This window comes from Pyxicephalus adspersus, chromosome 2, assembly GCF_032062135.1.
Source record: "Pyxicephalus adspersus chromosome 2, UCB_Pads_2.0, whole genome shotgun sequence".
NCBI lineage: Eukaryota > Metazoa > Chordata > Amphibia > Anura > Pyxicephalidae > Pyxicephalus > Pyxicephalus adspersus.
The window spans coordinates 17,887,742-17,903,569 of record NC_092859.1 but is presented as its reverse complement, the minus strand read 5'-3'; the positions used below and the strand labels follow the sequence as shown (position 1 = coordinate 17,903,569).

Genomic DNA, 15,828 nt, shown 5'->3' with positions numbered 1-15,828 from the left:
TGCAACTGGCTGGAATTGCTTTTAATTGCAGTGTTTTGCTAAATATGTGCAATACCTTGTCATTTATGTATAACAAAACATTTATCTTGCATACAGCCATTTTAGCACCATAGTACACTGTATTGTTCTGCCGTGGGCTCAACTGTGGTCCCAACCTCTCCCATTCAAGTGATGGTTTTCCACCATGGGTATGAAAGGGGCGGTAGTGTTTCACTAGAAAGATTAATTCGGGAAATTGTTACAAATTCCCAGAGAACTTCTGAAATCTGGTGTACAGCCTTCCAGAAGAGTGGAGGATGTTATAGCTGCATTAGGCAAAGGGGCAACTCCATGGTTTTATAATGAGATTTGCAACAAGCTTATATAAGTGTGATGGTCAGGTGTTTGGAAATGGTCTTCCATGGATGTTTGGGTGTAATGAAGCACTGACCCTAAGTTTTCTTGAAGCTGATACCAAACAGACGGGGCCTGCCTTTATAACACAGGTTCTTCAGATCAGTATAAAATTATATGACATTTGTCTTTATATAGTAACATGTTCACGTGTCTATTATTAGGCATCTGACCTTGTGATCAAATCCCCCCCCCATAGAAAAGTCTGTAACCTCCATTTAGCCCCTTCCCAATTAATCCTTCCCATGGATTAACACTCTGCGACCTGATACCCATCTGTGGGAGCTATGAATGCCAAATATTTTTCTGTTCTGTAATTTTATGTGCAGTTTCCTACACTTCGTCACAGGTGAATGTGCTCTGGAAATTGTAAGGTAAAGCTACATAGTGAACATCCATTATTATTAAATGCATGTTATTTCCGGAAGACACATCTGCCCTAGAAGGTATTTCCTAAGCAATATGCTTAGCAAATATGATTTATTATATAAATTCAATCCTCTTAAGATATTACCATATTCTGCACAATAATTAGATCTGCCAAATAGTTCACATCTACTAATTACTGGAGAAGAGCCATAGGTGACCAGTGAAGGACCACAGGCCAAGACCAGATGCTGCCCTAATACACACTGGGAAACTGCTGTAGACCCAAAATGACCCAGAAAGATGTAGGTGGTCACGAGGAGCCATAGAATCAAAAGATAAATTCAATCTGTAATTCCATTTTTACTAAATTTTAGATTTAAGGTTGATCTACAAAGCTGTCATTTTATCTAATAATGTTCTCATCAAAATGTTCCATGCATAAAGAATTCAAAGTAGTCGTACAGCTTCTGTGAATGATCTAAGTATCAGATACCAAGCAATCCCAGCTTCCTGTGCTTGTAATAAATGAACACCCATGTGCTAAAGTTATGTCATCCCAGCGTAGCCAATCAAGATGGTCGAAGATTGACTCTGGGAAGAAGAAAAGAAGGAAAATGACAATTCTGTCTTTCCTTTTGCATACTGAGGATAATGAATTTGCCTCCACATGAATTAAGTCATCCCAGCGTGGCCAATCAGGATGGTTGAAAATTGTCCCTAAGAAGAATTAAAAAAAAGAATATGGCAGTACTCTTTACAATGGAACTGGGATAGGCGAGTTCTTCTTTAAGTAATGGTCACCTGCACACCATGAAACAGTGGTACCAACTACTTAAAAGCTCAGGTTGGTCATATAGCGTTCGTGAAAAACTTCTTAGGCCACTTCTTGGCCTCATGTATCACTGCCAGGGCTGCTATCAGAAATTTCTGAGCCCCCTTCCTCTATGTCTAAAGGTTCAAGCATTGCAAAGGTATTTTGATCAGCGCCTGGTACAGAAGTATCCCTTGTCCCTCTTACCTCCCCGATGGTGACCCTGATCACAGCTGTAGCTTGCCATGGTATCACATCTTGCTCTGCCCCCAATGTCAGGCTCTTTCCACCTGCACAGAAAGAAAATAACCAGATAGTGTATAACCATTTATTAAAAGATCATTGGCCCTTCTAGATGCTCATAATGTCTCATCCAATGTAGACTTTAACGGGAGATCGCTAGCTGCCTGGTAAATAGGCACCCAAAAGTTAGAGCAATCTGTGCCTGAATGTACAAGAATATACAATGCATACACGTAATGTTGGATGAACCTACACGGCTGTATTTACCATGATGGCACCTAGGGTGGCAAGGCTAGAAAAGGGCAGCACCAAGCTGTACTTTCTCCTCATTTTGTCTCCATCTTCTTATCACCCTAGGACATTTGTGGTTAAATTTAGTAAGAGAACTTGCCACAGCCTCTTTTAGCCTTTCAACAAGTAAATAGAGTGAGGCTGATGACAGGTATTATGCACCGGTGAGATACACTTTGGGCGTAAGTCTCAATATTTCGTACAGCTGATGATTACATCTGTCAAAATGTGCAAATGTACATATGATGAGATTTTTTTTTTACAACTGGGAACTGATCCAAACTCAAAATTTGGCATGTGAAGTGAAAGATATAAACCAGCTTGGTATGAAAAGCTTTACTCTGTGCAGTTATTAATTCACACACCAATATCTTAATATTCATTCTCCCAATCACATTGACAACCATTTGGCATGAAGTACCAATATGAGTGAAGTGTATATTATTGTTAGCTTAGATAGAGGAGTTAAGGATTAAAATCCTTGTCTGGTTTCTTGTTCTCTGTGCTATGGTTAGAGAGATTTGGCCCCGTATTTGCCCTGGTGACCAAAAAAGTAGACAAATTTTCAGTTGTGACCAAAACAGAAATGGAATTAAAAGTTGGCTGTAAAAATTAAATGCTGCAATGTTAACTTAAATATGTGCCTAATAAATAAACACATCACTTTCACTTAAAAGGTGCTGAAAAGTGGGCAAAGTCTACAAAATCAATAGTTTATTCTATGCTGTTCCCCAGCCCTGCCTCCAGGGGGAGATGTATCTGGTGCAAGTACGGTACCTATATGTAAATACGATATATTTTTAAATTGCGGTACATACATATTTGTACATATGGCAGTCATGCCGTAGCACTGCCATAAAGCCAGAAATAAGTAAACACACAGAACACATAGACCCTCTGCTGCACTAACAATTATCCCAGATAATCTTAATGGGGGATTAACCAGCTCCTTCCTGCAGATGGGGCCTCCCTTATTATGAGATGATTTAATGATCTGCAGAAGGGAAGGGAGGGCATGATGACCCCCGCAGGACATTTTATAGGGATGCACGGCTGATATGGGCACATAACTGTTTGCAAGGAGAAGACACTAAAGGACAGCGTTATGGATCCTGTAGATGGAGCCGAGGAGGACCAGGCCAAGAAAAGCCCAGAGGAAGAACCTCAATCGGGGCCTGTGGTGAGAGGGACATTTCTGATGCCTGGGGGGCAGGAAGGCGGCTGGGGGTGCTGAAGAGTTTATATGCAACTCAGGACTTACATTTTCAGTCTGTAGGCAAAAGTGCTTAATGGGGTATTATCCCCTTTAATATATCAGTTGTATATTATTATTAATATTATTATTATTATTATTATTATTAATATTAATAATAATATTATTAAATAGGATTTGTATAGTGACAACATATTACGCACACTGTACATTAAATAGGGGTTGCAACACAGGAGGAGTGGATCTGTATATTTATTATGCATTATGCAATATTTGTTTTAATTCTAAAATTTAGGAAAGGAAACCAGTAAAATATGTTTAGAACCTTCTGGTATTTTTATTGGGAACATTTTGGCTTACATAACTAAATACCACACCCCAGGTGATACTTCTGGAATGCAGAAAGGTAGAGACAGACTGTTCTTTATGTAAGAAATAGTTTCATGCATTTGTAGACTCATTCTAAAAAAATCTAAAAATAAATAGGACATTATAAAAAAAATCAGTTAAACATGGCAGCTTTTATTTTCTTTCCTACAAAAAAACTTGAATTAACTAACTTTTGAATAGCTGGGAAGAATGGGAATAGGAGACATCAGTGCTTATATATCTCTTTAAAATGACCTTTGCACAGGGAGTTATGGAGCACATAACTATGTTTACAGTATTTTAAAATGATGAATATTTGTACAAATCTGTAGATCTTAAAGAGGGACTGTTGTGAATGAACGGACAGAGGGTTATATTTTTACAATAGGGACATAGAGCGCTAATATCAGGTTAAGCTTTCATCTGAACTCTTCACCAAATTTGAAGCCAACCAAGTAGGTTAATGGTCCGATACCCTTTAGTGTTCTATTGGGCCGGCACCAGCTATGAGTTAAACATTTCACCCATTTAGAATTGGGTAGCGAAATGAGAATAGACATCTATACAGGGGCGACTTTATTTGGGTAGCAAGGGGGTAATAATGATATAGGAGAGGTTTCAGATGGGAAATATAAATGGAGAAATCAATGTACTTATTTGCAGTGGGATTACTAATCAGACAATGGAGAGTTCAATGGAATGGAAGAAAGACAAGACAATGGAAAATCTTCTGTAATCTTAAGCAAAAAAATATGTTCATTTCAAAACTGTCACTACGAAAAGGAGCAGTATTGGGCTCAATGAGAAGGTAAGTAAAGGGACATGCCAAGAAACTTTGGAAGTCATGTAGACTAATTATCCTAGAAAAAAGGTAGCAAATATTATTTTTAGAAGTGGGATGAAGAATGGACGTGGACAGTAGTCAAAATCATAAATCATCATAATCATCATAATCTCATCATAATCTCTATTTAATGTACAGTGCTGCATAATATGTTGGCGCTATTGAAATACTGTTTACTATTATAATTATTAGCAATAATATTAATAATAAGTTAAGGGAGAGAATAGGAATGAGATGATCTAGGCTATAGGAGCTGTGTTTTTACAGCTTGTTTTTCTCCAGGACTGAATTTCTGGATCAAGTAGCACCTAATTGTATGATTATTTGTTTTATATATTTATCTAAATCTTAAAAACGTTTGTCCACTCATTGTATTCAGAGTCCTCTAGCTGGCTTCTGTTCCTTGTAGATATAAGATATAGGAAATGTAAAACCATAAAGGTTGTTCTGTATCAAGAAGGATTGCACTTTTTATTATAGATATGTATAGTGCCTACAAAACTTAGTCAACACTTATCATTGTTTTCATTATTTCTTCTCTTCGCTCAAATCATTAGGCTAAAACACATAAATTATTTGCTAGAAATATTGCTATTTTTAGTAATGTAATTGTTGCTTTAAGCTCTTATGGGCACTTATTGCTATAAATAACACTTATAATGGCTCAGAGAATTAAGCCCAGGGACTTAATCCAAGGTATCTGAACCCATTACAGGAAACCTTTGAAAGAATACTGAACTTTGTTCCAGTGGAGTATAATGAACGCAATATTCAGTAATTCTGATCCTCATTTCTATATTCCACACATCATTTCATATATAGCATCTCCTTGATATATTGTTTAATAAACCTGTAATTAGGAGGGCAGGCAGGACTTGACAAAATAAATAATAAAATGACCTGAGAGTCAGAGGATTAAAATGATTTATACTACAAAGCTCTGATTTACTGGTAATCTTTTATGGTAATGAAGATAAAAATAGCTTCATTTGTGTGTGGAAAATACTTTAAAATCTAAATAACAAAAAAAGTTTAGGAGTACAATAGAAAAATAATCAATAGACATGGCTCTATATTTAAATCAGGGAATATAACATCACTCGAACATTATTTACTGTCATTGAAACACATGGACCTGGAAGATTCCCACCAGGGGATGTCAGATTCCCTGTTTTATAAATGGAGTTTTAGAATGGGGTGATTAGAGTTAATGCAAAACATTTGTTGTCTGTGTATGAGGACCTTAGATTAGTAGGAAGTAGTTTTTTGGGTCTTAGATATTGGCTACTTCTCTTTTCTTGCAATGGAGTAGCAGAGAAAAGACAATGGAAGACAGGAATCACCCTTCATGCTTTGATAAATAAACCTGATGGGTAAAATATCTTGAAGATTAAATCTTGAGGGATTTTATGCTTTTCTTATGCTCAGCTTTGTTCAGGGTAACGAATACAGTATTTTGAACTTGAATCTGCTGCAATGATGTGCTGGTACCCATGTGCACAGATTCCGTTGGCCCCTGTTAAAAAATGTGCCATTAGCAGCTCCCAATCACCCCTATTCCACTATCTTGCATATTTTTGGTGCCGTTCCAATGCATTTTCTTTTTTTAGAAGAGCAACCACATGGCTGAAGGCAACCTGTCAGTTTTAGGAAGGGCACCACGATCCATCAACAAATGGTTGGAGTGCAGTTAAGCTTGCAGTAGAATTCTGCAGTCAACAACAAGTTTGATATAACCTTTAGTTCTGATGAGAATCTGACATGTGTACAGCGGTCGCCCAACATCAGATCCATGAGAATCCCTGCTAAACGTGTCAATGAAAAGGAGTACAGTGGGGTGCTGCTTGTTCATTCTCCCCTGTCTATAGAACAGAATGGTGCTGTGTGTATAACGCTCGTTTGTTCACCAGTTACTGTGCCATCATGAAGAATCTTTTCCAGCAATGAAAATTGCACATCCGTACCCAGCCTTAGGCAATAATTGTCATTGGAAAGGATCTTTCATGATCCTTTTCAATGACAAACAACTGCACGATGCATGAACGAGCCATGTACATACAGCACCGTTCTGCTCTATGGAGAGGGGAGGGGGAGAACGATGAAGCGGCACCCCGCTGCACTCTCTCCCCTTCACTTGCATTGGAGTGGTTCATCGTCTGTCAGCAAGGACAGTCATTTGGACGATTTGGACAATGCAAGATTCTCGTCCAATATCAGACGTGAACCATTGCACGCGTGTACCTAGCCTTAGTCTGCCAGCCAATAGCCATTCTTTTAAGTACCTTTTCTTTTCAGGTATCTCAGTGAGTGAACACTTAAAGGAAACATACACTGTGAGAATACATACACTGCCTTTGCTATATGCATTCTAATTAATTGCTAATTGCCTGGATGAGATGAATCTGATCTTTTGGTTTCTGTATTTTTAAATGTAAACCTAAAAAAAAAAACCCCAAAAAACAGATACCGGTAACTGTGCACAAACTATGCTGCAACTAGCTGAACACCTGAGCCGGGTCTATGATTGTGTCTGTATTAAAGGCAAACAATTAGAACACTTTGGTATCCTTTGGTACCCAAGATGCCAACGTGCGCCCCACCTTAAGCTGTATACTACATTAGCAACATAGTTTTGCCCTTTTTGCACCAGACAGTTCACCAGACTTAAAAATAAAATAAAAAATTTAAATGAAGTTTATGTAAATGAGCTGAATGAATGTCTTTTTTATATTACAGGAAGTCCCTAAAGAGCAGGAAGGCTTCTTTAACCTTCTCAGCCATGTCCAGGGGGCACGGATGGATGAGCAGAGATGCAGCATCCAAATTGTGCACAGCAAAGGGGATCCAGATGCAAAAAACAGCAGTAAGTGGCCTGTATAGAACCTGGTGCTACTTAGGATATTCTTTTCTTTTTGCTTTACATAACTCAGTTTTGTACATGAAATAACAAATGTGAGATTTCATTTTGTGGTTTTGGCTGTTCAGTTTGACTTTCCATAGAGTACCCAGCCTACCTTTATTATCTCATCCTGCATGTATTAGTTCAAATAAAAGTGGCTGGGGCAGAAGGTAAAGCATATGCCCTGATAACTAAATATTTATCTTTATTACCAGCACATTACAATGTCCCCTATTGAGGCAAATTGGGAAGAATATATTTTCAGTGGTCTTCACATCTTGATCAAAAAGTCAGCTGCCCGGGTAGGGGTTCCTGTTGCTGTTTGCTGATAACTACGATGCATAGCCTGGAGACAATGGGCCTGATTTATTAAAGCTCTCAATGGCTGGAGAGAATACACTTTCATCAGTGAAGCTGGGAGATCCAGCAAACCTGGAATGGATCTGGTCCAGAATTGAAAACATTTGCTAACAAATTGCTATTATTCCAGGTTTGCTGGATTACTCAGCTTCACTGGTGAAAGTGTATCCTTTCCAACCTTGGAGAGCTTCATTAAATCAGGCACAATAACTTTAGGTCTTCTTCTGCAGTAAAGAGATTTGCATGTTTGCATGTCTTAAACTCTTGATTATGAGCATAAGAGCAACTAAATGAGAGATAAGTACAATATTACGTGTGGAGCAACCCAAGTGGCTTGCAGGAGCCCCGACCTCTAATTAACTGAACCCTTCTGAGATAAATTGGAACACCCAGTCCTCTTGTGATACATTGGTACCTGGGAATGGGAACAAAATGTTATAGAAAGTTTAACCTTCCACGAAGGCTAGAGGCTGCTATGGGCACATATGGGGCATCATCTCCATATTAATGTAAAAATAAATACTGACAGATGTCAATACAGGCAATTCTATGTATTTATTCTATGTCCTCCTTTTACACAAAATTTTGAATAATGTGGGAAAGATTTAAAGCTGAATTTCCGCAATAGATTGTTTGCTTATCTATGGGTGTCTGTCCATAGTTATCCTGCTATTACAGCCATCATCTAGTCCTTTTTGAGCTGTAATAATATGTAGCCTCTGCTTCTTATATTATATGCATGGTAGGCAGTGGTATCCAATGCCCATCTTCTCTTTGGAGCCATCTCTGTCGTACTCCTACTCACAATATGCTGTCCCACATGTCAATGTAAGGCAGCTTCATTTGTGGGCATTGCGTTGGGTACTATTTATTCTAATATATTCTGCTCTGTGATGCCCATACAATACACCAAACTCACAACCACCCATTTTATATATTTCTTGATTAATGGAAAGTAAATAAACCCCTTTCTACCACGGCAGTGAAGTGCGCTGCTATAGCAGCTTCAGTCAAATTGACCTTTTTTTAATATATTAAATTCTAAATGTTGCGTCTGGCATAGAAAATATACAAGGGAATCACTAGAGTTAAGATTATGGGCCTGATTTAATAAAGCTCTCCAAGGGTGATCCAGCAAACCTGGAATAGATATCTTCAAAGTCATATGCTATTTGCTAGCAAATGTTTTAAATCCTGGACCAAATCCACTCCAGGTTTGTTGGATCACCCAGCTTCACTGATGAAAGAGTATCCTCTCCAGCCTTGGAGAGCTTTAATAAATCAGGCGCTTAAAGTGAACCTGTGTTCAGATCACGCACACAGAAGTGTTTACAGTTTGTGAACAAAGAATAAATGCACTTACTAAAAGCCTTATTCATCTTTGTATCTCTAAACATTGTTGAGAAAAGTTCAAAGTTTTTTATATGAGCTGAAGTTTGGGCAGGCTGCCAGCCCTCTAATGTAAACAACCAGCAGGTGTTTCTAAGCTGTTAGAAACCGACTAAAATAACTACAGAATCTTTCTTTCTAAACTTTGAGGACCTTTAGGATGAATAACTTCAAATAAACACCTACATATAAAGGGATAGCTTGTTTTAATTATTTTATATCTTTTAAAACCTGCCTACACATCTTCTTCTGTCTTTTAAAACCCTCACTACTTTCCATCACTCCATATCCCCCTCTTATTGTGTGCTGCTTCCCCCACCTCCTAGATTGTAAGCTCTTCGGAGCAGGGTCCTCTCCTCCTACTGTGTCACTGTCTGTATCTGTCTGTCATTTGCAACCCCTGTCTGTGTAATTATTATTATTAATATTATTATTAATAAACAGGATTTAAATAGCGCCAACATATTACGCAGCGCTGTACATTAAATAGGGGTATGTTGGCGCTACATAAATGACCTTTATTAATAATAATGATATTAATAATAATAATTATTGTCATTATAATAATAATTTAATGTTAACAGTGTGACCGCATTTTTTTCTGTTGGTGACACTCCCTGCACGGACGAAATAGAAATAGGGGGACACCAGGACAGGAAGAAAAGATAGAAATAAAAAAAGGAACTGTAACCATTCCCCACTGTACTAAAATTTGATTTATTCTGTGTGCCTGTTGAAGAGATCTTTTATTCTTGTTAAGTCAGTAAGTGAGCATTATTAAATCTTTAAAAGTGACAGATAGCAATATAAACCCAGAAGAAGCTCCAACCTTCTCTATTCTATCCACAACTAAAAAAAAAAGTTTGGCTGGAATTGGATTAAAAGAAATCAAAAGTCTTTTACATTTTAAATTGTCAAAAACACTTTAACGCTAACAATTCTCAATAACTTGTGCAGAATACAGAATAAAAATCTCTTTTAGGATGGACAGAAAGGTTGTTTGAAGATTACAACCTACTACCTACTGAGAAGCTGCAGGGTGCAAAATCATTGAGGTCACACGGGGTCCCTAAGCCATTGGTAGAACCTGCCAAGGCACAATGATAAAAATGTAGTCAGGTATTCTCTTATGTCTAAAAGATGTCAGCGTATAAAAATGTTATAATGATGCTGACTGATATTTATATTTATTAAATGATAATTAAAATGTTAACGAGCATGAATAACCCACATAATCCTAGACAATCAGAAAAATTAAAATAATTCTAAATGCCCTGTAACTGCCTGGAATGTACCAAACAGGTACAGTGATCCGTGAAGGATTCGTGCTTGCTATTGTGATGATTACAATGATAATAAAGCCTTATTTTACTCACAGCTCCGGTCACCCCTCCTCCTGAAATGAATCATTTGATGGACATGTTGGCACAGTCACAAAGTCGGAGACTGGATGATCAGAGAGCGGAGTTTATTCAGTCTGCGGGATGCCCGGACACCATGCCTACCAGGAGAGTATCACATGACAATGGGGCCCTGAAGGTGAGCAAATGGCATAAAAAAAAGTAAAAAAAATGTGCAAATATTACATAAAATAAAATGGATCTATAATAATGATGCCTTTATTAATAAATTGCACTTAGATTAAAGTATATTGACTTATACTTATACCCAACCTTTTGGGTTGACTTATACTTATACCCAAACTTTTGGGTTGACTTATACTTATACCCAAACTTTTGGACGTCACGGACCACTAAATTTACAGACTCCGGACCGTGCATGCGCGGGGAGCTGTGTGTCACTCAAAGGGGAAGACGCTTCCCCCCCAGAGTGACATCATGATGCCAGAACTGGACCGCTCTGCCATCGCAGGTCTGAGCCTGAGTCCAGAGACACAACCCGCCCACCGTCCTGAGCCTGTGATCTGTACGGGGGACATGGTCCACGGCTCTGGCCTTTGTGACCCCCCAAGCAGGGCCCTTCTCTTGACCCCGCTGGGGGGTGCATCAGCCAGAACCACTGACCACCATATTTTTCTAACTTTTAACAAACTTTGTTGCAGATTCCTACTTTTCCCTGGTATGAAGAACAACTTGTTTGTTTAACTATGTTGTTTCCAAACTAAACCCTGAATAGGTGGGTCTGCACTCATAACCACCTGGAAACTTCTAATATGCATCCCTTTAGAAGTAGTAAATGGTTAAATTATTGTTGTTGTTGCCTCCTTTACAAAATTAATTTATGTTGCCACCCCTTTTATAATATGAAAATGTGAAATTTTAAACAGAAATGACAGGGCTTTTTTGGCGGCAATTGAAGTAAATTGTGTATAAAATAGGAGAAAATAACAAATTCACAAATTTTCTATACAATCAATTGATATATGGTCCATAGCCCATAGGCATGTGATGTAGGACAGGACCTTCTCCTATACAAAGCTCTCCCAGGGTAAACTTATAAATCATCCCCATTAAAGGGGTGAAGTGTGGACAGTAGAAAAAGAAGTTTGTCTCATTTCCAACGCGTTTCAACAAAATGCTTCCTCATGTTGAGACCATTGATATTTTATCTGTTGAGTAAATACTGGATCCTAGTTTGGGGTTACTTACCTTTGAAGTTAAAAGTCTTGGTATCATAGATTACCCTAGGATATGTGGAGGCTCCACAGGTAAATCCTTGCTTGTGCATGGTTGTTTAAACAGTTGCAGCTGTCTGGTGTAAATCTGTTCCAGTTGCAGCAAAAGGGCTTAAAGGGGCCTTTAGAAGCAATTACTCCATAAGAAGTATCTGACTACAATTGAAATTCTGACTGGTGTCATTGGACCTGATTTATTAAAGCTCTCCAAGGCTGCAGAGGATACACTTCATAAGTGAAGCTGGGTGATCCAGCAAACCCGAAATGGATCTGGTCCGGGATTCAAAACATTTGCTAGCAATTAGCGAATTACTTTGAAGAAATCCATAAATCAGGCCCATTCTGTACACCATTGGGTTGCAGAAAACTTCCAGGTTGCTATATTAGATTGCATTTTTTGAAGGGTTTCAGAATATGAAAATTACTTCAGATTGCAATTGAAAGGTCATTTAAAATTAACGTAAAAAAATCATATCATTGTAATGTAATCATGTATTCATTCATTCAAAATAAGACATAGTAAAAAAAAACACAAAAGGTAACAAATAGATCTTTGATAAGCTAAGAATGGCCCAGTCCCAAAATTGTCCCATTTTCACCTTACTTATATATATGTAGCACTGTTTTATAAAAAGCTATTTCACAAAGTTATCTATTCCTTGTTTTGTACAGCCTTTGATATATAAAAGTCGTTTGTAAAATTGTTATAATGAACTTATACATTCTAAGATTTGTCTCACTTTTGAAACTGCTAACTGCTGCCTGGCTAACTGTTAGTTAATAATAGGAAGCCTTGGTCTAGCTCTGTTTTTTCAGATGTATTTGACTTTATAGGTAGGGGTTGTTGCTGGTATCAAACATATAATTAATATATGTGGAATATTAGTCCAGTGTTTCTCAACTAGGGTTCCTCCAGAAGTGCCTTAGAGGTTCCTTGAGCAATGAGCAATTTGTATCTTTGGAGAATAAAGAACAAATATTAGGAGAATGAGAATATATGAAGGGTAAACAGTTTTTGGATGAACAATGGTATTATGTCAAATGTATTAGAACGAGTTGAAGGATTTGTTTATGCCAAATATAGAATGTATGGATGTGATCACATCAATGATACTCGGTACAATGAAGGATGTATGGATAAAAATCTATCAGATCAATCATAATATGACCAATGTAGGATGTATGGATAAGAATGTATCAGATCAATGATACCACCGTCTAATGTAGGACAGATGGATAAGAATTTATCAGATCAATGATACTACGTCAAATGTAGGATGTACGCATAGGAATTTATCAGATCAATCATACTACATCCAATGTTAGATGTATGAATAAGAATTTATCAGATCAATAATATTACATCTAATGTAGGAGGTATTGATAAGAATTTATCAGATCAATGATACTATTTCCAATGTAGGATGTACGCATAGGAATTTATCAGATCAATCATACTACATCCAATGTTAGATGTATGGATAAGAATTTATCATATCAATGATATTACATCCAATGTAAGATGTATGAATAAGAATTTATCCAATCAATGATACTATGTCAAATGTAGGAAATATGGATAAGAATTTATCAGATCAATCACACTACATCCAATGTTAGATGTATGAATAAGAATTTATCAGATCAGTAATATTACATCTAATGTAGGACGTATGGATAAGAATTTATCAGATCAATGATACTATGTCAAATGTAGGATGTATGGATAAGAATTTATCAGATCAATGATACTATGTCCAATGTAGGATGTACGCATAGGAATTTTTCAGATCAATCATACTACATCCAATGGTATGTATGGATAAGAATTTATCAGATCAATGAGATTACGTCCAATGTAAGATGTATGAATAAGAATTTATCCAATCAATGATTCTATGTCAAATGTAGGACATATGGATAAGAATTTATCAGATCAATCATACTACATCCAATGTAGGACGTATGGATAAGAATTTATCAGATCAATAATATTACATCTAATGTAAGATGTATGGATAAGTATTATCAGATCAATAATACTACGTACAATGTGGGATGAGACTAAGGACGCTACTTAGCTAAATGCCAAAACATCTTTAACATTACAAAACAAGTCCAGAACATGACCAGCTACTACTAGTTATAAAGAATGGCATTTCTGCTTAATATTGTATTATTATTATTGTATTATTACAATTGTAATTTTATGCCATATGAATATGTCATATGATGGATAAAATGTTATAGGACACTAAATGATGTCAGAAGATGGCTCAGGGGTTAGTGCTCCAGCCTTTGCAGTGCTAGATCCTGGGTTCAACTCCTTGCCAGGACACTATCTGCATGGAGTTTGCAGGTTCTCCCCGTGTCTGCGTGGGTTTCCTCCGGGTACTCCGGTTTCCTCCCACATCCCAAAAACATGCAGTTAAGTTAATTGGCTTCCCCCTAAAAAAAATTGACCTTAGACTACATTAACCACATATGACTATAGTAGGGACATTAGATTGTGAGCACCTTTGAGGGACAGTGACGCGACTAAACTTTGTACAGCGCTGCGTAATATGATGGCGCTATATAAATACTGTGTAATAATAATGTGTAATAATAAAAGAAAAACGATGACACTGTGTCAGATGACGGATGAATATTTTGTCAGATGAAGGAAAGTATATCAGAATTTGGATGAAGGTTTTATATATTAATGATGAGGATTATAGATGAGGTTATGTTGAACACAAGATCATGAAGTGTCAGACACAGGTGAAGGTTAGGTTGGGTTCAGGATGAAGGATGATTAATTCAGGATGAGGTAATGTTGCACAAACTTTTAACGTTATGTTAAATACAGAATGAAGACATTATGTTCAATAATGGATACTACACAACAATTACCACTCACTACAAAATTCTCTCTGGTGTCTGTACAGCAAAATAACAAGCACAACCATATTCTCTGTTGTATGTAAAAGCATAGCAAAGCAGGTTAATTCTTGCACGTTCTTTGCTTCCATTATACATTACACATTTTATACTTCATACTGAAGATTTTGCATACCACAATAAAATGCTCCACTGAACAATCAATATTTTCTGACATGCACAATTTCAAGATAGCTTTCTAAATATAGATTTATTTACAATGTTTTTATGCTACAGATGGGCCAGGAGAATATTTGTGTTGCCACACAAAAGTTTTACCAATAGCAGCCAGCATCTCTGATATTGGCAAAAATGATCATAGAAATGGTATCATATACCTTCTAAATCCTTTGCCTGGCCACATGCATTATCTCTTCCTGGGGGATTTAAATTTATATATACTGTCCAAATATTACATACATTTCCATCACTCTCTTCTGGTTTTAAAATGTTATTTGCTTTAAGATGACGTGTATTGAAAACTTCCACATAGAGCCTTCTAGCTGATCCATGCAATATACCCAGCCTATCATATTTTGTTCATCCCGTTATATCTAATTTATAATCATTGCTGTTTTGGCTTATTGTGTTTAGTCATGGAAAATGTTCTAAACTCACAAATTAAGCCCCAGGGTTAAACACCTTAACACATGCTCATTTGCCATTTCCATAACAGACCATTGGATTAATATGGACAGCAGTAAGAGGTAGGGTTAACTGTGGGAAACACTGTTGTGTCCTTAAAAAACAAGGTTGCATATTTGAGCATAACATTAAAGCCATTTTGTTTAACCCTGGTGGGCTCCAATGTGTGATAGTTATTAATTTATGAACCCTTTTGTTAAGAACATTTTTATGGGGTTTCCACACTCTTCTAAAAGTCAGGTATGAAAGTGCTAGAGTTTTGCGAAGGGTTCTAACATCCATACAAATTATTAAGTTCAGGTACACAACCTTGTGTTCTGCACTATGCCCTGACCTTACCCCTTATACATTGGAACATTGGAGTTTGATCCAGGTCTTCCTATGTCCTTACAAATGTTCTTCTGTTTCATTGCATGCAAATTTCAACAGATACACTGTGATTTCT

The 15,828-nt window shown here is 37.1% G+C and overlaps 1 protein-coding gene across 1 annotated transcript in view; it reads left to right on the top strand.

Annotated features, from left to right (window-relative positions):
• The first annotated feature begins 3,119 nt into the window (after positions 1-3,119).
• PCP2 (Purkinje cell protein 2) overlaps positions 3,120-15,828 on the top strand; it is a 17,065-nt gene continuing 4,356 nt past the window's right edge. The window contains exons 1-3 of the mRNA XM_072399763.1: positions 3,120-3,287; positions 7,270-7,396; positions 10,560-10,720. Of these exons, the coding sequence (XP_072255864.1) occupies positions 3,213-3,287; positions 7,270-7,396; positions 10,560-10,720 (363 nt within the window). The 5' untranslated portion in view covers positions 3,120-3,212. The remainder of the gene's footprint in view (positions 3,288-7,269; positions 7,397-10,559; positions 10,721-15,828) is intronic.